Source organism: Tauraco erythrolophus, chromosome 2, assembly GCF_009769465.1.
Source record: "Tauraco erythrolophus isolate bTauEry1 chromosome 2, bTauEry1.pri, whole genome shotgun sequence".
In the NCBI taxonomy this organism is placed as follows: domain Eukaryota; kingdom Metazoa; phylum Chordata; class Aves; order Musophagiformes; family Musophagidae; genus Tauraco; species Tauraco erythrolophus.
Window position 1 is genome coordinate 96884174 of NC_141466.1, and position 25830 is coordinate 96910003.

Here is a 25830-nt window from a genome sequence, read left to right on the forward strand (position 1 = left end):
GGATGAGATCTTACAGCTTTCCATTACTAGTGAAGATAGCATCTCTCCCCCTTTTTCATAAGTAGATAGTTCTTCTTTCTAGTGTATACCTAATTTGTTACACTTACTGCACCTTATTTACAGTGAGTTGACACTACCACTAAGTGATGCTGATCACTAGACAACCTTTTAGCAGCTCACATACAGCTCAGTTACTCGTGGAGATAATTATCATCCCAGAAGCTGAGCCTATGCTTATCAGCTGAGCTAGAGAATGAATTTTATAATGGAAAACTTGTCGTTGAGAGATATGAAAATATAAAATGCTTGAAGATGTGGTCTCTTCCAACCCAAACCACTCTATGGTTCTATGTAGGTGATCTGATTTTTGTGATGCTTTCTTCTACTTACCTTCCTTGGTAATTGCCTGTAGTGCTGCATTAAGAAGCATCACAGACGTTCCTCCAATTAGGCTTTAAGGTACTACATGATTTGTTAAAGCTTTGTGCTGATAGTGGTACATGGAGGAGTTTTAGAAGAATTAGGGAAGTACAATTTCGTTTAAAGAGATAAATCTTCCAAAATTGAGAGAACAACAGTGAAGACATTAAGAGAATAGCTAGACTGCATTCAAGCAGTGAGTTTTCTTTTTTTAGTGTTTCACTTATGTTTATTTTAAATGTATTATTCTATCTGTAATAGAATTTTAAAAACTACTGCTGTAGTTCTTGGTTTTGGAACTATGCCATCAATATGTATAGTGCAAAGAAAATGCATTTTTTTCTATGAAAAGGTGTAGAAAGTTTATTTTGTAAAATGATGCGACTGCAGCCTGAAGATGGCTATAACAGACACATAGCATATCTGTAAGGTTTTTCTTCACAATGTAAACATGCAGCAATTTAACTGAATTGATAAATCATCAAATAACCATAGGCATGATGACAGCTATTGAGCTCCCTTAGTGCAATGTCTCTTTTTTTTAAAAAAAATTAATATGTGCAGTATGACATTTCATGGAGTAGGGAGAGCGACAGAAAGAGAAGACTGTTTGGGAATTTATTTTTTTCTGTTGAGAGGAAGAATCCTTCTAGAATAAGAGCAATTCCCTAGGATTCTTGGCAGTATATTTTAAAGCGTAAAATCATGCCTGTCCAGATGGCTTTAGTGACTGCTACTGGCTCTTCTGATCAGGGATTCTCAACTCTGCTGAGTTCAGTCATGAGACTAGATTCAAGCTAAGAACAGTACTTTGAATCCAGTTCTCAAAGCTACCTGCTTTTTTTCTCTAAATCTTCATGTATGATTTTTCTTCAGTAAGGATTCTTTGACAGATGAAAATTAAAAGTAGAATTGATTAGGAGAAAAAGAATACTGAAAAGCGTGAAAAGATTGGAATTACCTTTGGAAGTGTTCAGTCATGATTCAGCAAGGAAGAAGGAAAACACCAGCCTGATTTTGTGATGGTGAGTGGGACACGGGGGGATCCCTGATGACAAGTGGAAGGGAGGAAAATAGTGATAAGTATAAATTAGAAATTATTAAATATAGGAAGTTGGTGAGGATAGCTAAAGAATTCACAGAATATTCCAGAGTAGACAAAAAATGTTATATGAGAAGCAGCCCAGTAGCAGTACAGGAGATAATATATGACAGACACATTTATAATTATTACTGCTGATAGAATAAAAGCAGAAGAATTCCATAACTATTTGCTATCATACAGAAATGCCTGATTACTTTCTGGAATGTTAGTAACTAGAAATACTGGTTAGAGATGGTTTCAAAGTAGATGTAGGTACCATCTAGTACATGAGAGCTGTTAAATTCAAGATAGTGATCTTAATAAAGGGCCAAAAGGATGAAATCTCATGCTTTGTGAGAAGGATACAATGTTCTTTCCTCTTCTTTAAAAATGTAGGTCCTTGTTGGATCAACAAAAACTAGATTTCAAAAATATTTATCAATTTAACAGTCTAAGAGATATCCCGAAATAGCCTTCTGATTGCATTAGTGAGCCTTTTAAGTAGAGGAAACAAGAATTTCATCTTCAACAACATTTAGTCCATCTCAGAAAGGGCCCAGGCATACCATTTTTACAGCATGTCCTTGGAAATTCGCAAACAAATGCTCTTACACCATCAGCAGTAGATAGAGGCTAAAACGTTTTTCCTTCTAATTGTTCTGCCTGGATTCCTCACACAGAAATATGGGTATTTCATCTGTTCTGTCATAATGTGATAAAATGAGGGATGAATTTCTAGGGTTTTTTTTTTTCCCTAAAGCAATCAATTTTTAAAAGCCTCATGTTCTCATACTGTTTAGAAGTTTAGGGTGCTCTTTGCAGCTAAAAAAAAAAAAAACCACCAAAAAAATCATTCAAAGATTCATGTATCCTTGTTTGTAGTTTCTGGATAAAGAAAAAGTTTTATATAAAAGGAAGGTGTGCACATCCGTATGTGGTGTGTACACAGTTCTCCTTACTGTGGGATTTTCAGAGGCAACCAACTGCTTTGGAGGTCTTGACAGGGTTGAATATGGTTGCAGTTGGGTTAGAGCGGAATAAAGACAGTTGTCGTTACTTGAATGTGATTCATTCTCTTGCTCAAGAGTTCCTTATTAGTTGAGTTCATCCTTGGACTCTGATGTTTGCTTACTTCTTTAATGTTAACAGTCTTGAAATGTCATGTGCACTCAACTGCAAACCAACAGAATGACCCCTGCAACGCAGCTAAACATTATTATTGATTTGTGGGAGGGGGAGATGTTAATAATGAGTGATTATATATAACTCCTGAGAGATGTCATCATTCCGTGTTTATCCCTAGTGTGGTGGAGGTTTTTGTAATATAATTTTAACAATGCAAATGTAAGAATATAATTTCACCTACAGAAAGTAACATTTATGTATAGAAGAGATTGTTTGTATTTTGGAAGTGTTAAATTTGTTTCAGGACTGTTCTTTGTGGCTAACGCTAACTTTGTAGATAATTTTCTTTCAGACTACAAACCCCCACCCCCCAAAAAAAACAAACCAAAACAAAAAAAAAAAACCAAACTTGCATGATCCAGGCACGAATAACACCACAAAGCTTGTTTATTTTGGCAATAATTTGGTTTCCTTGTCTGGATAAACAGCAGTACTTATGATTCCATTCCCAAGTGGGGGTGCATTACTTTGTTAAAGATCCCTTGATAATAATAGTTTAAAAAACCACGGCCAATTCTAATGAAGTCAATGACCATGTTAATTCATAGTAACGGGAGAACCTAGTTTCGTAGATGCATGTTTTTTCTTATCATAGCATTAGGTTTGAGGTAGGTTCCTGTTTGAAATTTTTCCCTGTAGCGTTACAGATCTATTTCTTTGTAGAGGAAACATCTGAAGTGCTTTCAGTATAATGTTGAGCCTTGTAGGATTATTTTTATTCATGTATTGCAACATTCAGAGTAAAAATTTGTTTGATAAGATCCTTGTTACAATGTTTACATATTTACTGATAAGCTCCATGAAGATGACAGTATAAGTACCACATTCAATATAGTTCCTCTGTATCACTTTCTGGTCAGAAGTCGGGCATAATGGAACATAACAGAATCACAGAATGTTAGGGATTGGAAGGGACCTCAAAGGATCATCTAGTCCAATCCCCCTGCCGGAGCAGGACCACGTAGATCAGATCACACAAGAACGCATCCAGGTGGGTTTTGAACACCTCTAGAGAAGGAGACTCCACAACTTCTCTGGGCAGCCTGTTCCAGTGTTCTGTTACCCTTACTGGGAAGAAGTTCTTCCTCATGTTTAAGTGGAACCTCCTGTGTTCCAGCTTATATCCATTTCCCCTTGTCCTATCTATCATTGGATGCCACTGAGAAGAGCCTGGCTCCATCCTCATGTCAGTCACCCTTTACATATTTATAAACATTAATGAGGTCCTCCCTCAGTCTCCTCTTCTCCAAGCTAAAGAGACCCAGCTCCCTCAGCCTTTCCTCATGAAGGAGATGCTCCACTCCCTTAATCATCTCTGTGGCCCTGCGCTGGACTCTCTCAAGCAGTTCCCTGTCCTTCTTGAACTGAGGGGCCCAGAACTGGACACAGTGTTCCAGATGTGGCCTCACTGGGGCGGAGTAGAGGGGCAGGAGAACCTCTCTGGACCTACTAACCACACCTCTTCTAATACAGCCCAGGATGCCATTGGCCTTCTTGGCCACAAGGGCACATTGCTGGCTCATGGTCATCCTGCTGTCCACCAGGACCCCCAGGTCCCTTTCCCTGTGCTGTTCCCCAACAGTTCAGTCCCCAACTTGTACTGGTACATGGGGTTGTTCTTACCCAAATGCAAGACTCTACACTTGCCCTTGTTGTATTTCATTAAATTTCTCCCCGCCCAACTCTCCAGCCTGTCCAGTTCTCTCTGAATGGCAGCACAGCCTTCAGGTGTGTCAGCCACTCCTCCCAGTTTAGTGTCATCAGCAAACTTGCCGACCATGCACTCTATTCCCTCATCCAAATCATCGATGAATATGCCGTACAATACAGGTCCCAGTACCGACCCTTGAGGAACTCCACTGGATATAGGCCTCTAACTGGACTCTGTCCCATTGACCACTACTCTCTGGCTTCTATCCTTCAGCCAGTTCACAATCCACCTCACTGTCTGATCATCCAGACCACACTTCCTCAATTTAGCTGTGAGGATGCTGTGGGAGACTGTGTCAAATGCTTTACTGAAGTCAAGATAGACCACATCCACTGCTCTACCATCATCCACCCACTGGGTGATGTCCTCATAAAAGGCTATCGGGTTTGTCAAGCACGACTTCCCCTTAGTGGAGCCATGTTGACTGCCCCTAATGACCCTCTTATCCTTGATATGCCTAGAGACAGCACCAAGGATAAGTTTTTCCGTTATCTTTCCAGGGATGGAGGTGAGAACATACCACTTCAAATGGCATAAAGTATAGTTTTCTCAGTTCTGAACATTTTTAGTTTATTTCTCACTGAACAAATGTGAATGTTAATGCACTCACTGATGTGACTACTGCGTTTTTCAGAAGATTGACTTGGGAATTTGTATGAGAAGTAACATGCGTAACAGCTTCGAATATATGTTGATGACAGTTGTAACTACAGAAGACAGAATAAGGAAAAACAAAATAAATTCTGGGAGTATATAAACAAACTAGATTTTGGTGTTCTTATTCACAAATTGTATTCGTCAAGCCTGATAAAAACAGCCTGCAACAATAAAGAAATGTTCTTTGAAATATGCCCCTTACATATACTGTTCTATTGTCAGTTATTCCTACTAATTTAGTTATTTATTGTAAAAATATTACATGTTTAAATTCATGCCGTTTTGGGGAAATCTGTATTAGTGTAAGCTAATTAAAAACTACTTAATCTAGTAATAAACCAAATGAAACTATTTACTAGAGAGCTTTCTATATGACAACTCTTTCATCGTATGACGCGTGGTGTTCCTCAGGGGTCAGTATTGGGGCCGGTGCTATTTAACGTCTTTGTTGGTGACATGGACAGTGGGATAGAGTGCACCCTCAGCAAGTTTGTTGACAACACCGAGCTGTGTGGTGTTGTGGACATGCTGGAGGAAAGGGATGCCATCCAGAGGAACCTTGACAGGCTGGAGAGGTGGGTCTGTGAGAACCTCATGAAGTTCAACAAGACCAAGTGCAAGGTCCAGCACGTGGGTCGGGGCAATCCCAAGCACAAGTACAGGCTGGGCGGAGAATGGATTGAGAGCAGCCCTGAGGAAAAGGACTTGGGAGTGCTAGTGGATGAGAAGCTCAACACGAGCCGACAATGTGCGCTGGCAGCCCAGAAAGCCAACCGTATCCTGGGCTGCATCCAAAGAAGTGTGGCCAGCAGGTCGAGGGAGGAGATTCCACCCCTCTACTTTGCTCTCATGAGACCCCACCTGCAGTGCTGCCTTCAGCTCTGGGGTTCCCAATGTAAGAAAGATATGGAGCTGCTGGAGCAGGTCCAGAGGAGGGCCACAAAGATGCTTCAAGGGCTGGCGCACCTCTGCTATGAAGACAGGCTGAGAGAGTTGGGGCTGTTCAGTCTGGAGAAGAGAAGGCTCCAGGGTGATCTTATTGCAGCCTTCCAGTACTTAAAGGGGGCCTACAGGAAGGCTGGAAAGGGACTTTCTACAACGGCGTGTAGTGATAGGACAAAGCGCAATGTCTTTAAACTGAAAGAGGGTAGATTTTGATTGGGTCTAAGGAAGAAATTTTTTACTCTGATGATGGTGAGGCACTGGAACAGGTTGCCCAGTGGATGCCCCATCCCTGGAGGTGTTCAAGGCCAGATTGAATGAGGCTTTGAGCAACTTGATCTAGTGGAAGGTATCCCTGCCTAGTTGGAACTAGATGATCTTTAAAGTCTCTTCCAAACCAAACCATTCTATGATTTTTTCCGTTGGTATCTTTTTGGTGTATCCAACTGAGAAAGTGTGCACTGTTTTTCTACCCACCTTTCCTGTACTGATTTTCCAGCAACACTCTTACTTTTACAAACATCTTTCAAAATATAATTGCATGTTGTTTTGCATATTATAAGGTATTGATCTGCCTGAGTTCTTGCCTTATACTTTAGCCATTGTTTCTGCACAAAATTGCATTCAACAAAGGAAACCAAAGGAGAGACTCAAAACATTTTTCTTTTCTTGTTGAGCAATTGACATTTCATTAAAAAGTGCTGTGATAAGGAGGCTCATCCCCCATTGGCGGTACTGCCATTGTCACAAACTCTGACTCTTCTTGCAGTAGTAGCAGAGTAGCCATTTCTACAGGCTCGCTTATTTCTGGAATCACATCTGGTGCTGTCCTCACTGTTTGGATCAGTGAATAGCAGTGGTACAGAATAAGGGATTTGTGGGTGGTAACGAGGCTACTCGCATGAGCAGGGCATCACTTTCCTGGTTTCAGTGATGAGCAGAAAAGAGCAATTTTCATCTGCTACTGGAGCTCTCACCAGCAGATTTACTTTTTAAAATTGTTTGGTTGTTGCAATAGAATGTTTCTCTTAAAAGTTGTCAGAATACAAACATTAGGATAAATTCCGAGGTGAACGTAGAGGTACTATACTATTAAATCAAGGCCAAGCAAAGCTTCTTTTCTTTTCTCCCTCTCCTTCCCAAAGCACAAGTTTGTAATATCAAGATTAAGATAATCTTGCTTAAAAATATAAATTAATTATTTGGTTACTGAACTTGCAACTTCTTTACATATCACCTCTGAATTATAACCAGGAGTCTGAAGAGAAAACCGATTAGGATGAAGTAGTTAGAAAATTGAGAGGCAGCAAGAAAGACGTGTGGCAAAAAAAAAAAAAGAAAAAGTAGGAGAATAGGAAGGAGTCTAAACCGGAGGACAGCATCGTTACTGTAGATTGTGCCTCTTGTGAGTTACTGTTAAGAGTATTTGCAATTAGAAAGTAGAAATAAGGTAGGAGCAATTGCGCAGATCTATGTATTGCACCTCTGAGTTTCAACTTTTACCAAAAACTTTGGTGTTTAGAGGCACTGCGTTACAAGAACATGGCATATGGCTGTGCTTCCACTCAGTGAACACCATCTCCTCTTTCCTGTGAAAATTGTGTTTGGTAGAACGATGCTAGTCCCTGCGCTTTGTGTGCTTAATAACAGCATGGATGGAAGATGCCCAAACAGCTGTGGGGCATGTAGTAATACTGGATAAATGTGTAGTACTCAGAGACAAAATTAATCTGATTTGTGATGCATCCAGTGGAAATACTGTAATCTAATGAGCAGTTTAATGTTTTCCTTGGAGAGCGTGTTGATGTAATTGAATAGTGCTTACACTTGGATAGTTGATAGCGTGTAAGTATAAAAGGCAAAGAGCAGTGAGGGAAAGTCAGACAAACTCACATGTTCCCTGAGGTGTAAAAGAAAAGGAATTTGGAGAGTCAGATAAGGAACGTTTCAAAACCCATCTTCATTTTCTTCAACACTGGTTACAGGAAGGGAGTTTCCATCCATCCTAAGGGCTTGTTTGGGTACGCATAGGCTATTTTTTAAGGATTAGGAGGATTTAGGCGCTTGGAATTTGTTTTCTTACACATTATTTTGATTAAATGAAAACATTTGGACTTGATTAAATTAGTTTATCTGGAGCTGTTCAAGGTTGGTTGAGTATCTTGAAAACAAATTAGATGATGTAATTACACGGACAAACTGTGTATCGGTGGTTTCGTAGCTTCTTTGTTGATTATTTCGTGCCCATAGCCGTGGCAGCCTTATCAGGATTCATGTTGCAAGTGTTCTCCTTTTTCTATGCATTCAGCCTATCAGAGACTCCCTGTGGGGGCATCTTGACACACTTTCTCTGCTTGACTCGTTTTGAACACTGATACCCACCAAGCTGTGCCAGGCTGGGAGGAATTAAGGCCTTTGGATGCTAGAGAAATCAAAGTTTAATCAACCAATTAATTGCCCAAGAATGAGAAGAATACTTAATGTTTGTAATTCCTTAAACCTGTCTCTACATTTCTAAAGGATGGGTGTTCATTTAGATTAAGAAATTGTTAAATTTTTTCAATCGTATGTTGGCTGATTCTTCTGAGACAGTTGAGAGACTTGGCTTACAGCAGATCTGAGTGAAGAATTTGTTGCTTTTCTTAGGTCCGTTAATGCTTTCTTTGTTTTCTTTGTAAGGTACCTGAGTGTGAACTGAAATTTCTTGTCGTCTTCTGCAGATCTATCTCCACATTTTATCAGTCTTCGAGCAGCTAGAGGGTTTCACACCATAATGAATATTTTTGTTTCTTTTTTTTTTTTTTACCTTCTCAGAGGAAACGGCAACAACTCAGTGAGAACCAAGCTCCAGCGCACATTTATCTGAATGCCAGTTGTGAACAGTGCAAACCCAGCACTTCTAATGGTCTCTCTGAGTGCATGGGTCTGGTTTTTGATGAGAATGTCCCCTATGCCTCTGGCAGTGTTCAGCCATTCTGTTTGTTTAAGGTCTTTAACCTCAATGACAAAACAAAGCAAAAAACTTTCATCAGAAATTGAGCAGTTCAAACATACCCTCGGGCATTATATCCTGTTCCTATCTTAAGTGGTCCTTTCCCCAGGGCTCTTATGTCTTTGTTAACCTGAGATTCCCAGAGCCTTGTGGAAGAAAAGTAATGTCTCCTTCCTCTGCCTTTTCAGAGGCTTACCTGCCTTCAGCTCACTTTTCTCAAATGGTCTGTGTGTAGTTCCAGCTTTGGTGAAGTTGTGTGCCTGTGAGTTCCAGCATCAGTGTTGTGATCAAACGTAGCCCTTTCTCCTGGCCATAAACCACCTGAGGAAACATTGCAATTAGTGCATGTGTGTGCTTACTGTACCTGTTTAAAATTATGAGATATTTTATTTCTGCATGTTTCATTCTTCATTTTTTGTGATTTTGGATTTTTTTTTAAAGTTCTCGTATAACGTTTGCCATTTTATCAAGTTTTCAGTTTAGCCTGGTGATCACATCCTATTTGTTTTTACATGACTGAATATAACTTATAGTTGTATGTTTCAGAATTTTTTTTTTTTTTTCCTTACGGAATTTTATATTCTCAGAATAGATTTAATGTATTCTCATTTAAATTTTGTTCCTTATACGTTAGACCAGACCTTCAAGAGATGTAAATCAATATATCTGTACATAAATCAGTTGACTGAGTGATTTGCACCACATGATAATGTGGGCAGCTTGGAATTTTTATTTTCTGCTGTATGTAAGTAAATATTGAGAAATTAAACATTCCTTTTTATTTACCTCATACTAGACCTTTCAGTGGCATTTGTTTGCACTTATTTGCACAAGTCATTTCTGTGAATATCCACAGCAAACCGTCATGAAAAGGGACATGAATGTATTCTTTTCTCTTGATATTTTCCTTCCCAATGTTTTTAGCACAAACTTTTGTTTGCTTGAAAGCAAAGCTTTCCACGTGCCTGTTGTTACGCAGTGGGCCACTGCGGGAGAGGAAGGCCTGAAAAGCGCCTTGTAAAGAAGCATTACCCGCGCGGCACGGCCGTCCCGATGCCGACTGCTTTGTAGGAGAACAGCAGCTTGGAAGAAATTAATGTATTTTGGTGGAAACACCAAGTGTATTTATATTGTTTAAAAGCTGGATTTTGCACATTTCCTTCTTGCCTTGAAGCCAGAGGGTGCGAGAGGAAAATCTATGGCATAGACTTCTTGCATTCAAGGAATTCCGCAGTGAGACTATTTCTCTTTGCTTTTGTTTCACTGTACTTCTTTTGAACACCGAATTGTTGTCCTCTTAACACTACGTTACACTATTTCATTGTGTAATGTTACTTTTGCAGGAAGACCACCTTTGCTTTCAACCTTGTTCGGGCAGACCTTTAGAAGTACCTAAAATTCTTTGTACGTTGTCACTGTGACAGCGAGCCTGCTCATCTGTGGCTGCTCAGGGAGAAATGGTACCAGAAGGAGAGAGAGCTGTCATGTTTAATTACTGCTGGGGTCACAAATCCTTCGTTTTGCTCTGAAGTAACAGCTGTTCTGTAGGGACGCCTTTTAAACACTCAAATAAAGTCCCAACAGCATTGAGACTAAAAAACGTGATGCCTGCACTGGTGTCCATACCCTTGCGAAGTCAACTAGGCCTTTTAGCACAGTGCTACAGCTTGAAGTACTTTCAGTCAGTTTATATGAAATGAAAACATGAGATAAGATGAGATAAATATTAAATATACATTTGCAGAACAGAGTGGAAAAACAATTGTGGCTGAATACGTTTGTGCGTGGACCTGTCTGGTGATCAGGCATCACCGTTCCAGACCCTATCCATACAACATGAGGGTGCTCTACAGCGAGCCGGGCTGATTGCACTGTTCCTTGAGCACTTTTCCTGGGCCAAGTGAATTACAGGGCTGGATTGGAACTCCTTGGCTGCTGAATGTCCTACTTTGTCTTCTTGCAACACACAACACACAGGTTCCTTTTCCAATACTGATGTATTATGGTATTAATAATAGCAATAGGCTGCAGTTGTCCAGAGATTACACCACTTGGAATAAAAAGCACTAGATTCCTAATTACCTTGCATTATCTATGGTTTCTCATTTTTATTGCAATTCAATATAGACTGAGCAATAGCAATCTAGCAAAATGCCATAATTACTGGAAAGTCTAGGGTTTATTTTTTACAGTCAAAATCTTATCTTAAAGCTGACAAATGGATATTGTATGCTGTTTCTCAAAAAAATCTTGGATTTCTGAAAAACAAATTAATTTGTCTTGAACAAGAACTTATGGTATTTTTCCTGTTCTTTATACATCATTTAGTTATTCAAAATGTTGGCAGCTCAGCTAGATTATGGTTGATTATAAAGTCTCACATCATATTTTTAGAAAATGCTGAACCATGCTTATTACTGCTTGTATCTCTGAGTTAAGTAATATTTTTCATTTGATGTTGATGTTTTCTATCTTTCATCTGATAATTTATATTGCTGTAAATATGCAAGTACTAGCTGGCACAGAAGTAATTACCCTTTATATCAGAGTTAAATATTTTAATAATTTGGAATTTATCTCTGAAATCATTTGAGTAGAATCTCTGTTTTTATGATCTTCCTGAGCGGGTATACAAATTAACTTCTTTTATCTGAGAGATAAATATTAAGCAAAAATCTAGATATTCAGTAAGACATGTGTGGCAGCAGGCGGCCCAGGCGTTCAGCGAGCAGCTGTGTGGCGTTTAGTTGCCGGCTGACCTAAACCACAACAACATGGTTTTCCAGAGAACAGCCAAGGCTTACAGTAAAAATGGAAAATTTACCCCCAGTGCTGTCTACTCTTTGGTGAGTTTTCCCTCAATCTTCTAGGGAAGTGTAGGTGGCCCAGGATTTTCAGAAATGAGAGGCTGACTATGGAAGAATACCTGTACCAAAATGTAAATAAGAGGTGCAGCCAGGCACTGTATTAATTTAGCATCTTTCTTAATAGCATAATGAACTAAAATAGCCGGGATTTCTAAGGGAAGAACATGCTTGCCGTGTTTGTCATGGAGAGAAGATATGAACCATGCAGTGGTCACAAAGAGGGGAAGGGAGCTGGTTCTACCACAAGGAAATTGAAAGTGCATGTCAGATGGATAGTCATTCTTCAGATGTCGGAAGAACAAAGAGCCCCAGCCCTATTCCTTTCCTCCTCGACTTCTGTGTGATATGTGATTGGGTAATACTAAAGCTAAAGTAATTAATAAAATTTTTCTTTCTGTTTTCATTTCAGTTATTTGCCACCTTCCATGCATGAATGGAGGCCAGTGCAGTTCTAGAGATAAATGCCAGTGCCCCCCTAATTACACTGGTAAACTTTGTCAGATCCCTGTGCAGACTGCCAATACTCCAAAACTGTACCATCACCCACAACAAGTGAACAAGGCCGTAGGATCGCAAATTATCCACTCTACTCATACTTTACCACTGACGATGTCAGGACAGCAAGGTGTAAAAGGTAACTCTTTACTTGATAGCTGTTTTTTCCTTTGGAGTTGATTTTATTAACTGATTTTGAGTATCTAACCAGGAATGATAGTAATCTGTCTACATAGTTTGAATCTTGACACCACAACTTGAATCGTGAGCTCACCATAATAACTGGAAAGTATTTTGCTCAATGACTGAAATAAAAAAATTCTATAATAAAGAAATTATAGAGCTATTGAAATTAGTTTATAAGTAAAATCACTTTACGGTGGAATTTAATGCAGATTGCAGAGTCAAAAGATAACACAGGGCTTCTTCCAGGAGCATAGACCTGTTCAAAAAAGAAAATGATTGTGGCTGAACAGAGTCTGTAAGTTGCAGTGTACCTAGATAGAAAGTTGCAGGTGATTCTATGGTTAATAGTGGAGGGAAAAGACAATGCTTTTCAACATAACAAAATTTAAATCTAATGTAAAACTAAAAATGCACTTCATATTTACCATTTTTATGTCATTTGGTAGAGTTCTGTAAGTTAATTTTGTGGTGAACTTAATGTAGATAGGCCATGATATGATTCAGTTAAGAATATTCTTTCTGGGTCGTGTAACATTATCATGGAAAAAAATGGTAAGAATTTCCTACTGCTAATGCTGTGAAGAAAGCAGAGGACCAGAAATAAAAAAAGTTGTGATGTTAATCAAATTTTACACAGTCAAAGAAAGTTCAGTCAGCTTCAGGTGTCTGTTTCCCTTAATACTTTTTTGTGAGGTGACAAGTTCTGATGACCTTGAAGAGAAGTGTTGAATTTGTTTCCTGTGTGTCCTATGACTCTAGGTAGCATTTTATCTAGGTGAGATCCTATCCATACGGAGAGACTCATGCAATTCAGTTTCACAACATATGAATTATTGTGAATTTGTTTACTTGAATTGCCAGATTTTTTTATTTTTTTTTTTCTTGTCGAGGGTAATTTTACCGTTACCCCTCCAAGATTTCTACCTCTGAATAAAAACAAAATATATGGGGGAAAGTTGTGAGGATGCTCAGCTGTTGGCAAGTAGTTCCTGAATAACTTTGCTAAAAGAGGCCAAACTATTCATATGTTTGTGATAAATGTAATCTAATGTAGTAATTCTGTTTTCAGACAGGGACATAGCTCTGAAGGAAGTGTCAACAGTATCCTTCTGGAAACACAGTATTTTATAAATGCTTTTAAATATCTAATCCATCTTTTCAATGGATTTGTTCTCTAGGCACTGCTTCGCAGTCCATTGGGAAATAGTTGCCACTGACATGTTGGAGTACTAGTTCCTAAAACTCCCCAGAACTTTTCTGACTATTAAAAAAAAAAAAAAAAAAAAAAAAGGGAGGAAGGGAAGGGAGAGAATAAAATTGCCTAAACATTTAGCAGAGCAGAAATTTATTTCTTTGACTACTTAATTCCAGATCAAATTAAGTTAGACAATATGGTGGACCATAAAAATTTTTAAGACATATTTGTTTTTCAGATTTAGAGTTACCATCTTAAAACACACAATAGATTTCTCATTGCTAAAGAGTCTGACCTCTTAAATATTTGTTTTTTCCTGACCCTCAAGTCCTCATTAGAACCATCAGCAGTCACAATGCCTTTTTTTCCCTTTCCATGCCCAAATGAGGATGTTGCATTGTGGAGAGAGGAATGTTTCATTTCTTTCAAGGAAAGAATGAAACAATTCTTCCTGAAATGGCTTGCAGAAATAAAAATTAATCAGCACATCTAGGCAGTGATCCAAGACCTGGAGAAAATTGTGATGATAATACTACGTGGGAGGAAACAGCCTAAATTTTATGGTTTTGGCATCTGAACATCTCTAGGTGGATTGATAGATTAAAGCAGAGCAATTCAGTGATTATTTTATTTTGAGGGCTAATACGTTCTTTAGATTTATCAGCTGGAGATAGCCTTCTTCACACATAAAAATATGTGCTAGTAAGTTGGGGTGAGTTTTGTTCTTTTCACAGCCAGACTATACTGTCTTGCCTTGCTCTGCAAAACCAGTCTAGTAGCCTAAGGCCTTACTGCTCCTACTTGTAGCACTGAATCTTTTCCTTGTGGATTTACCTGTAACAAAGCTCATGTAGCATAAATTTTACTTGAAGGTTGTTTTCTGCTACATGCAATATTTGAAGAGCCATTAAGGCCCTACAGCTGTATTTTGCTAACTTCTTCTACCTTATTCCTGATGTTTGTCTGCACTGTGGTGAAGATTTTCATAAATGAAACAATGCAGGACAGAGTAAAAATAAATTTTTTTCTTTTAAGGAATTCCTATGTGAGACCAATTAAGCCTGAAAATATGCCTAGAGAATTGAAAATAACATGAAAAACTGAAAGTAATTTCTACAAAACAATATATTTTTAAAGCAGCTAAAATAAATGAAATATGCTTGCTGGGAAGTGGAGCTATGAGGTTGAAATTTGTAAATAAGAACTGAAAATGCCTAATCAAGTTCCAAAGAACAGTCTGGCCTCCTGAAGGCAAGGAGACAATTCAGAAGACTCAACAATACAGTATGCATTATGGAGAAAGTATGTCACATGATATTTGCTGGTTCTTGATGTTTGGAAGGGGTGTTACATCTAGTGGATTGGCTGGCCTTGAGTAGTCTCTGCAGCACTTGCTAATGAGACAGACCCAGCGAGACACAGTAAATGTTAACTTCATCATGTAGCTTAGAAACTATAAAACTTTTTACACACCTCTCCTCCCTGCCCCCCACCCAACAGTAATTTGAGTTACATGTTTAAAGGGCATTTTGTGTTTCAAAGAAAAGAAGCTTGAGAGTCATAGACAGTTCTGTGCATATTAAGTTGACTGGAGGGTCTCAATCTATATATCTAGATTTAAAACTACAACTGTGTTTTGAAGTATCTCAAAAACGTTTCCTTCCTCTTTATCTGCCAAATCCTGAATTCAAAGTTCAGTGAAGGTAGTGGTGGTTTTAGGTGGTTGAGATGCTGGCAAGTGTTGCAGGGACAAACTCAGGACTTGACAGGTATGTAAAGGTGAAGGCATGAAATCTGAAGCTTTTTCTGTGCTCCAGAGAAAGATGATGGATCTGAAAAAGAAAATAAAGCTTACTATATATACAAAAATAACCCAGTGGAGTTTGAATTCTGGAACTTTGAATGGGATTCTTATTACACAGTATGACCACAAGTATTAATGTCACACCAGCCAATTTGGACATCCATGTTAATGTGGCAGTCTTTACAATGCTATAATGTCATTCTTTCCTGCGTGAAAAGTTTTTCTACTTTTTCTTTTCATTTTCTACTTTGTAAATGAGACTCTATGCGTTCTTGTAGCCTTCTCTCTAACTCCTGAATTTGGGCTTCATTTATATTTCAGTCACCTTAAGGCACTCTGTAAAAATTCTACTGTTCAAAAAAGAAATGTCTTAGAGGTGCCTAAGATATCTTTTTTTGACGTATTTTACTACCAATTTTTCTTATGTCTTTTTCCTTCAATTATTTTAGTGAAGTTCCCTCCTAACATAGTGAATATCCATGTGAAACATCCCCCCGAAGCCTCAGTTCAGATTCATCAAGTTTCAAGAGTTGACAGCACATCAACAGGACAAAAATCAAAAGTACCTCAGCCAGGACATCCACAGGTCTCTTACCAAGGTCTTCCATATCAGAAGACCCAGAAAGGACATACTACTTACACAAATCAACAACCCATTCCTCATATGTTTCCTGTTTCAGTTAAAACTCAGCTTGGGCGCTGCTTCCAGGAGACTATTGGGACACAGGTAAGAAATGTTTGTAAGACTTTTGAGACAGGTGACTTTAAAACAATATTATAAAAGAATGAAAAAAATTTCACCAATTGCCAGGAAAGGACAAATTTGGCATTCTTTTCCAAAAGAGAATTATTTTGAGAATGTAAAATTTTTACCAAATAACAGTTTTCTGAACCTTCTTCTCCTTCAAGCTAATGTCTTTGTTGTCTATGGACTTGGATTCCTGACATTCTGATTTCAGTTATTCTAGCCATAACTTCTAAATTTATAAGCTCTTTCTCCAAATAAAAAAGCATTACTCTAAACCCTAGTTCCATCTCTCCTAATTGAACAACTAAGGTTACATCATCTTCCATAGCTTGTACTGTTCTTTGTTTTAGTGAGTCTTTTTGCGTGTGCATCTCAACAGCCAGTGTTTTTCAAGGAGTTGCCATTTTCATTGATATTTATAGAACCATAGAATGGTTTGGGTTGGAAGGGACCTTAAAGATCACTTAGTTCTAACCCCCCTGCCGTGGGCAGGGACACCTTTCACTATACCAGGTTGCTCAAAGCCTCATCCAACCTGGCCTTGAACGCCTCCAGGGATGGGGCATCCACAACTTCTCTGAGCAACCTGTTCCAGTGCCTCACCACCCTCAGAGGGAAGAATTTTTTCCTTAGATCTAATCAAAATCTGCCCTCTTTCAGTTTAGAGCCATTGCCCCTTGTCTTATCACTACACGCCCTTGTAAAAAGTCCCTCTCCAGCTTTCCTGTAGGCCCCCTTTAAGTACTGGAAGGCTCCTAGAATGTCTCCCTGGAGCCTTCTCTTCTCCAGGCTGAACAGCCCCAACTCTCAGCCTGTCTTCATAGGAGAGTTGCTCCAGCCCTTGGATCATCTTCATGGCCCTCCTCTGGTCTTGTTCCAGCAGGTCCATGTCCTTCTTGTGTTGGGGGCTGCAGAGCTGAAACATTTCCTATTCAACAACTTCATGTGTTTTACAGTATTGTAGGCTAATGTTTTGAATCTGTTGAAATGTGAGCATTGAATGGGGTAGAAAAATCATGAAAGCTAGTTGAGTGTTTGCTAGACCATTAGAACCTTAGTTCAGTTTAAAGTAATACGGTCATGTCAGGTTTTTACTTGTGACTATTCAAAATTGCGTATCTTCTTTCAGGTCTTGAAAGCCATTTATCAAGCAACACAGTGTTATAACTTTTGCATATTTGCATATATATGTAAATATACAGAGAGACAGAAAAAGCATGCGTGAAGAGATTGTAAAAAAAATCAGTAAGACCCTGTTATCTATTGCTTATTACCTTGTCAAAATTGATAACTTTTCAGACTGATTTTTCTTTTTTTGTGTTCAATGTGTGTCCCAGACGGAATTTTTTTGAAAAGTTTCAGAAAAATCACTTGTTTTGAGGGATGATGATAGAGAAGGAATATGTTGTTTTACTTAGGCTAAAAAAAAAAAAAAATTGGGACTGTTTCATTGAAGATTTGTATTATCTGGACACTTTGAAGCAGAAACTTAAATTTATCATGAAGGTCACTCTGCTTTTGGTCCTTCCTGTAACATGCACCCGAACTTAACCAGTTTTCAAGCATCTAAAAATATATATATGTTCCCGATATATTCCACAGATATTTGTTAGATGTTGACAGCAAAATTCTCCAAAGATTTCATTCGCCTTTCCCTCAAAAGGACAGCACCCGTCATCCCTGAAATGCCAGACTAGAGCAAAATGTCCTTTACAAGTGTTTCTTCTAGCTGCTAGTGAGTTCTGTGATGCCCAGTATTAGAATAGCACAAAAACAAACAAACAAAAAATAGAAGGAAGAGACGTTGCTCACAGAGGAGCAAGGAGCTTTGGAGATCAATGATGGGGGACAGATAGGAGTAGAAAAAGGATGCAATCAGAAGCAAAGTGAGGGTAATGTAGGTGGCAGATCCCAAGGTAATGATTTCAATGACCTTCTGGAACCTCAAACTGAAATCACAGTTCCTTAGTCTCAGTCATTCTCTGCCTGCTCCAAAGAACTGACGTTTTTCTGTAAAATATTTTTCTCTTCTCCTTTCAGTGACTGGCTTGTGCAGAGTATTGTAGCATTCCTGCTAGTGACATAATTAACTCTAGTTTCAGGACTCATTGCTGTGGAATTAAAGATCTTCAGACCTGCTGATGCTAGGCCATCACGTGAGGGTTATTTTAAAATAATTCATTCTGAAAATGCTATGGAAGAAGTAAGTTTAAATGTCATCATGTCCCCAAAATGTTTCTCGAAGCCTGGAGTTAAGTTTACGTATGGAATGTTGAAGGCTTGTATTCACTAATTGTTGAATGCTTAATTTAGGATTACAGTGTTAATTTATACTGATGAGCTCTTTGTGCTTGTCTGTTTCAGGAATAGTAAAACCTTGAATTTGTTCTTTGACATGTGTTGAAGCACATGTTCAAATGAAAGTTTATGGATTTTACATGAGTGCAAAATGAAGCACTATTTGCACTTATGTATAGGGGAATACAAAATTCTTTCCTCAATCTTAGATTTGGCAGTGGTGCTGCATCTTTTATCTCTTATCTGTTATGCTGGATAAATTTCCAATCTGTTCTTTCGGCCACATGCACGAGTGAGGTATTTCAAATGACATATCCAAAACTTGCAGTGTGCACTGCATGCCCCTCGCATTGCAGTAGTTTTAAAACTAAAGCTTACTCATCATTTACTAGAAGACAGTTGCATGCTGCTTTTAAAGGGGGAGAAAAGGGGAAATATACTTGCGTTGCCCTCTTGCTTGACTTGGAATCCTACTAAATGCTCGGTCTCCAATTTTTCTAATTCTTTTTTTCAGTGTTCCTCTGAAAAAATGTGTCTGCAGTGCTCTCAAGAAAGAGTAGTGCCTCCTAGTTTTGAATAATGCATGTTCTCACTTTTTACAAATTTCATTGACCCTTCAGTGTCAGTCTTGGAGAAGAACATAGTAAGGATTTTGGAGGCCTTTTTTTATTTAATTTAATGGTTCAATTTAGAATTAGAGTTGTAGGGTGACATTTTATAGAGCATTCATTTAAGACTTTGCCATAAAACTATATTTAAGTGACTCGTTCACCTTTTAAATTTGAACCTGAAATGTTAATATGTTTTTTCTACAGTCAGGCAATACATATTATTTACTTGTATGTTAAATATACCTTGAACTGGGAAAGACACTTAATTTTATGTCTTTTTTTACTCTTAAATAGATCTGTTCTAAAAAAATCTAGTTTTCTGTTTCTTTGCTATATGCTTTGCTCAATATGAGGGTTCTCTTGATTTGTTCAGACAAGTTGCTAATCTGAGCTTTCCCTATTAGTAGCAATGTGTTACAAGTCCTTTCTGGAATTCATGCTGGATAGTTTTGGCATCCTTACTTTTTTCAACAATCATCAGTGTTTATACATTTTTTTGCAGGGTGGATTGTTTATTTGGCTTCAGAAATGTTTTATTCAATATCCTGGGATCAGAGGTGACTTTACTGTCTATAGAGCAGATTGATGGAAGGATATGTGTGTGGCCTCTTGTAGGCAAATCAACCAAGTTAATACAGACTTTGCTGAACTTACTTTTGCTTCAGGCTAAAAGCACAGGATAAAAACAGTATCAAAATCTCTACTGTGGTTTTGCGTGTGTGTATAGCTTTTACCATTCTGTATTTCTCTCCATCTCGTTCTCTCTATCTTCCTCCTTGAGTTTCAGCTGGTCTTTCAATTACAAGTCCTCCGATTGTATTTTTCATCTCCCAACACATTCTTCCTCACCCCACCTTAGTTAAACTCCTTTAATGTGTCTCATTCAGAAACAGTAGTACTGCAAAAACAGTAGGATAGTTGCTGTACTTAAATCCGAAGACAGCCAGGACGTATTTTCTGCAGTATATTTCCAACAGAGTTCATACTATTAGTTAGCAACTGGAGCCACCCTGAACTGAAGCTTGAGGGCATTATGGTACAGATAGCCGAAGAATCTGGTCATATTCTCAGGCCTCTGATCACTCCTGATTAACACAGAAAACCTTCTAGACCTCTTGTTTGCTTAGTTGTCTATAGTATCGTGAGTATAACCGAAGGCAGCAACCGTGAAAAAAGATATGTGAAAAGATGTCAATCTACAAGCTCAGAAGGACAGGAGGAGAGCAAGAAAGGCTAGAGGAATTAAATGTCCTAGTTTAATAGGGGTAGATAAATAAAGATGTATGTTTTCATTAACACATATACACACGTACGTATGTGTTGCTTAATTGTGACTGTTTTCTGAAGTGTCCTCAGCATTGGGAAATAAAGTGGAAAGAGCAACTATAAAATAGTATTAATATTGCAATTTTTAAAAAGTAATATGGGAAACAAATAGTGTTCTAGATGGTTCTCTTTTTTATTCAAGTCAATTCACTTTTCCTGGCTGCCTCTCTTTTCAGTGAGTGAAACACTTAGCAATTATTTCTCCTCTGGGAGATGTTAATGATGATTGCTCCAGGATAGCTTACCATGTTACATGATAGCTTACTATGATATGTTGCACACAAAGTTATGGTTTATCAAATGCTTTCCTAGTACCAAAAAGACTTTTGCAGGGTGTATAATAAACTAGCAGTTAAGCTACAGGCCAGAAACTTATTGTTGTCATAAAAATACAGGAAACAAACCTTTACTTAAACTTGCACCTTGTTACATAGAAAATGATGTTGTGAGAAAATAGAGACTTGAAGTTGGAAAACAGATACAATGGAAGAATAGGACAAAAATCCCACTTCAAATGGAGAACAGTAGGTTTGTGGAGAACACCATGTTACGGTGCCTTCAAAAGCTGGAGACTGGACGTGGTGACCTGCAAGGTCATTTACAGTTGTGTTGTCCTGTGTTTCTGAAATCTGAGGAGTTGGTCATCTTAGACCACTGATACTCTAAGTCCTATTTAAAAAGCAAGCAAATGAGGAAGATTGTGTTTCTCGTCTTTAATTCCTTCTCTTCAGCTGCTTTTCATTTTAATTCTAATAAAAATGTTTTTATTATGACGAAAAATATCTTGTTAATTCCTAAAATAATTCTAGTGTCAGTGGTGCACCTAGTAAAGGTTGTGTTAGTAATCTTGCACATGGTTACTTTGCGTTTAAATTGAGAAAATAAGGCAGATGCCTACTATCTGTCAAAATTCAAATAAAGAGAATTAAGCAATGCTTCCCCCCCCCCCGCCTTAATATCATTTTAAAGTTTCTACTAAGTATGTTCTTGAATTTTTCTATAGTTATTGCATTTCAGTATTTTGACTAAAAAAGTCTTTTTTCTCAAAATTGATTTGGTCTCTTTTTTGCTTAACTGTAAACAGGGAGACGCTTTTTTGCAAAGCAGCAAGAAATTGGAGAAGCTGGTATTTCCAAATTTCTCTAAAGCAGGCTCTTTCTGACCAGATTCACAAGTAACACAGTTCTCTTGAGCAGGTATTTTTGAGTATGCGTTTTACCAAAGGAGATTTCTGATGATCTCGGCATCTATAATTTAAAAACAAAATTTAAAAAAAAAATTGTTAGAGAGACAGATATTGAGGTTGCTTACCTGGCTAAAGGCAACATATCCCAAAATGTCTGGAAGAGAAGCTGGCTAAGAAGTCATGTCTGCCCGTGCTTGTTCATTTGCCCTCACTGTGCCTCAGTTGTGCTAGTATAACTGCTGAGAGGAGCTGGACTGCTCTCTAAAACTGTCACTGAAAAAGTTTCAAAAATACTGTCTTCTGATCCCCCCTTTTTGTTGGGGTGTTTTAAATTAGAGTCAGTTCCAGGTTGCAGTGTTCAGTGGTGATGTTCCATTCCTCGCTTGTCAGTTGATGCTTTGTGCTTCCCTTGCAAAGCACTTTGAAAGGCGTTGCAGAAAAGATCGTACTTGTTACAGCTCTGTTGAGAAGGATGCCTGAATTAGAGCTGTTCTGGTATTATGAAGTGAAATTTGCTGTATTATACTAATACTTTGGAAAAGCATATTAAAGAAAAACAAAATATACCACCTATAACAGATGATAGAAGCATATTTTGATAAGTTTTTTAATAAATTAAGCTATAACATTGTAAGGGCTGTCTATTTTTCAGTGTGATCAAAACGCTCACTTATGCGTTCAGATGTGTTTCAAATGCTGCTTAGGTCTGATAAATTGCAAGTATGTCTGATAAACAGATGTTAGTTGATCAGTATCTTTAGTGGGATAAATTTCTATGGACATTATTTAATACTGTGTTTCAGTAACGTCTTTTACCAGAAACATTTGTTTTGGTTTGAACAACAACCTTATCTTTGCTGTCAGACTTGGTAGAATACAAAATAAGCCAAGGAATAGGTGGCAGCTGGAAAAGGTCACATATTGTCCACATTGTATTATGGTAAAGGTTCTGACTGCAAAACATTAAGCATTTACTTAACTTGATTCACATAAGGGCATGCACTGATCGTGTACTTAACTTTGAGAATATATATAAAGTTGTTAGGAACTGGGCTTAGATCACTGTTGAATTTTTCACAATGGAAAACATTAAACAAAGACATCAAAGTTTTTGAGTTAGAAATCAGAGCAGCAAAATGTGCTGATAGCTCTTAATGCATAACCTAACGTATCGATACTACTGTGTGCAATATGATCATAGTGTATGTAGTCTGGAAGTGATCACAGTAGTAATATGCTACTTGAAGTTATTCAACTGTATAAATATCCCTGTTGAACTTCAGATTTAAGAAAACATTTCCTGTGGAGGTAAATTTCAGGTATTTTCATTTTTTGACAGCTGTATGAATTGAACTTCCCTATTTATATTCTTTGGGCAGGAAAAATGATACAAGTGAAGTTCTGTGCTTCATACTGGTACTTTTTCTCTTACAGCACTTTAAAAACCTTTTTCTTTAGATTAGTCTTAAAAATACCATCTCATAAAATAAAATAACTGTCTGGAATTCCTTGAAGCTCATGGTTTGGCTTCTGAAGTTTTTTAAACAAATAGTCTGTCAGAAATCAGTGTGGATTCATTTCCAGGATTAATGCTTCATTCGCAATAGATTCTTTGTGAGATCAATACCCTGAAATATCAGAAGATTAAAGATGTATCGGATACCAAAAACACCAAACATTGTTTTAATTACTCAAATAGAAGAAAGCTGGATAATTTTTACTTGCCTATGAAGAATGTTCTGCTTAAGCCAAAACAAATTCTTTACCAGTTCTTCTAGAAAGTCTGGAAGTATTTAAGTTTCTCTCCTCTGCTTATGAGACAATGCCTGTTAGTGAGCCAGTGCTACATGGGATAATTCTTCGTTTGTACCAACCTGTCATTCAGCTGGTCAGTAAGCTAATTAAGTATGTTTGTTAATTGTTTCAGTAATACGGTTTATGAAGTTTGAGGTTTCTTACTCTGTTTGTCCTGCCTATAGGAAAAAAAAAAAAAAGCAGCAACAATCCAAGGTCTGTGCCTGTTGAATAGTTTACAGAAAGTTAAACAGTGTATCCATTCACTTCTGCTATTGTGGTATGTGAAATGCAGTCTTTTGAGCTGAATCCCAGAGTCATTAGCTATTAACTCAGGCAAAGCAGCTATCGATTTCAATCATAGTTAATCATGTGACACTCCTTAATTTATGCCGATATTGTGGTTTTAACTAACAGCTTGTGACAGGGATTTGTAGATGGGTCACGCAGGAGTGGGAGTCCCAGGAAACGTTGTGGTCCCTTGGCCAGAATCCTCTGTGGTTGCCCTGAGACTAGTTGCCAGATTGGGCTCTCTACTGCACTTTACAGGGAGCTGAATAAATTCCTTCTACTGCCTTAGCAGAGGGATTTCGAGGATATAATCCTTCCTTTTCCCTGGCATTGGAAAACACATGAAACCCTGGTGGTAGTGCACAGCTCAAGTACTGTTAGCGCTCCAAGACTGTGGAGATGGGGCAGAGGCTGGAGTCTGGACAGATGAACAAAGAGGTGATGTGGCTTGGGGTGGCCTTTGTGCACCAGCACAGGGTCAGCCAGAATTTCAGTCTACCAGTGGGAATATTCAGTACTTCCTTCAGTTATATAAAATACTGGCATAGAAGCCCAGGCACGCATGGGGAAAAATATGTGGATTTGAAACAATACTTTCAGTGTCTGTGAGTGCTTTACCCAGGAAGAACTTTGTTTTATAGCAGTACCATGTGTGCCTCATACTGCTGCTACTGCTGAGCTTCTTTCAGCACAGTTGAGCTCTTTTATACCAATCCTTCATGACTGCTTTGCCTTCTGCATCAGTAAGAATTATCTCCAAATCATAAGCTTGTGACAGTGGTATCATTCACGAAAATCTGTTCTCTTTTCCAGAAGCCCTCAGGAGAACAGGCTAGATTAGTTTAAAATGTGTGTGGATGATGGATAGAAAAGTGTAAACCTCAGCTTAGGGAATGGCATCATCTTCATGTGTAGTGCAAACGGTATACTTATGTTTAACTTCCCTGCTTATTTTAGGCTCATGTGTTGGAGTTGTTGAATGGTGAGACAAACTAAAAATAGTTATGAATTCCCCCAAGTGACTTTTCCAGTCGCTTGTGACTCAAACTGGAACAGACTGTCTGAAGAACTAATGAGTTCTTCTCAGTAGTAGGAAGCGGGTAAGACTTTTGAAGTGGATAGAAATTACCTAAAAGTCTTTGAGACCTGTAGAAACAGAGTTCCAGTTCATTGATGTTTAGGGTTTGTGAAAGGGAGGAGCATCTTAAGAAACTGTAGCTGGCTAGGAAACAGTTTGTGCAGTGCCCTGAGTGTTGAAAGTATTGAAGCACTATTAGACGTACCAGAGAAGTCAAGGTTTATTAGCCATAGAAGAACTCTCTGTTTCTGCTTGGCTTAGGACTTTGCACAGCAGTCATTTTTTCTGATGCATAGCTCCAAAATTACACAGATCTTACACCACTAAGAGCCCCATGTGACAGTTGCTATTCCTCACTGGCCAGTTCCTACAATGATCTGGACATTAACCAAATTATCATTGATTCTTCAAGCTTTAATTCACCATAGAGGCAATGGGAGCAACAGCTTTAATCATTGCCAGTTTTCACTGACAGGACTACAAACCACCGTTGCCAGATGACTCAGACTTTGGCATCCTTATTTTTGCTCATGGTTTTTATATGGAAATTTGAAAAAGTTATGACTACAGAGATCATGATTTTCAGTAGAGTGCAAAAGCTGTAGCACCACACCTAAACTAAAAGTGGGCTTTAGTCCATATTCCTCCTTTTTTTGTGTGTTTTCTTCTTCTTTGTTTTATATGCTTTCTTTTCTATCCTGGGGAAAAAAAAAAAAAAGGGCCAGTTCATGATGGCATGCATGTTGGCTCTCAGGTTAGTAGAATCTTGCCTCGACACACATGAGCTGCTGGGATGTGTCCTGGAGGCTTGTGACCTTGCAGAGGAACGCTGGGTGTTAGGTAATGTGCCTCGCTGCCCAAATGCTCCATTTCTGAGATCATAAGGGGAGTTGCAGCACCAGCCTTGATTCCTCCCACTTCTTTTCAGAGAGAGGACAGTTGTAAAACTGAGGCGCAAGG

At 38.4% G+C, this 25830-nt stretch overlaps 1 protein-coding gene across 2 annotated transcripts in view; it reads left to right on the plus strand.

Moving 5' to 3' along the window:
- LTBP1 (latent transforming growth factor beta binding protein 1) overlaps positions 1 to 25830 on the plus strand; it is a 204689-nt gene that overhangs the window by 80193 nt on the left and 98666 nt on the right. For both annotated transcript variants that reach the window (XM_086628160.1, XM_086628169.1), the window contains exons 6-7: positions 12268 to 12492; positions 15988 to 16265. In XM_086628160.1, the coding sequence (XP_086484286.1) occupies positions 12268 to 12492; positions 15988 to 16265 (503 nt within the window). The remainder of the gene's footprint in view (positions 1 to 12267; positions 12493 to 15987; positions 16266 to 25830) is intronic.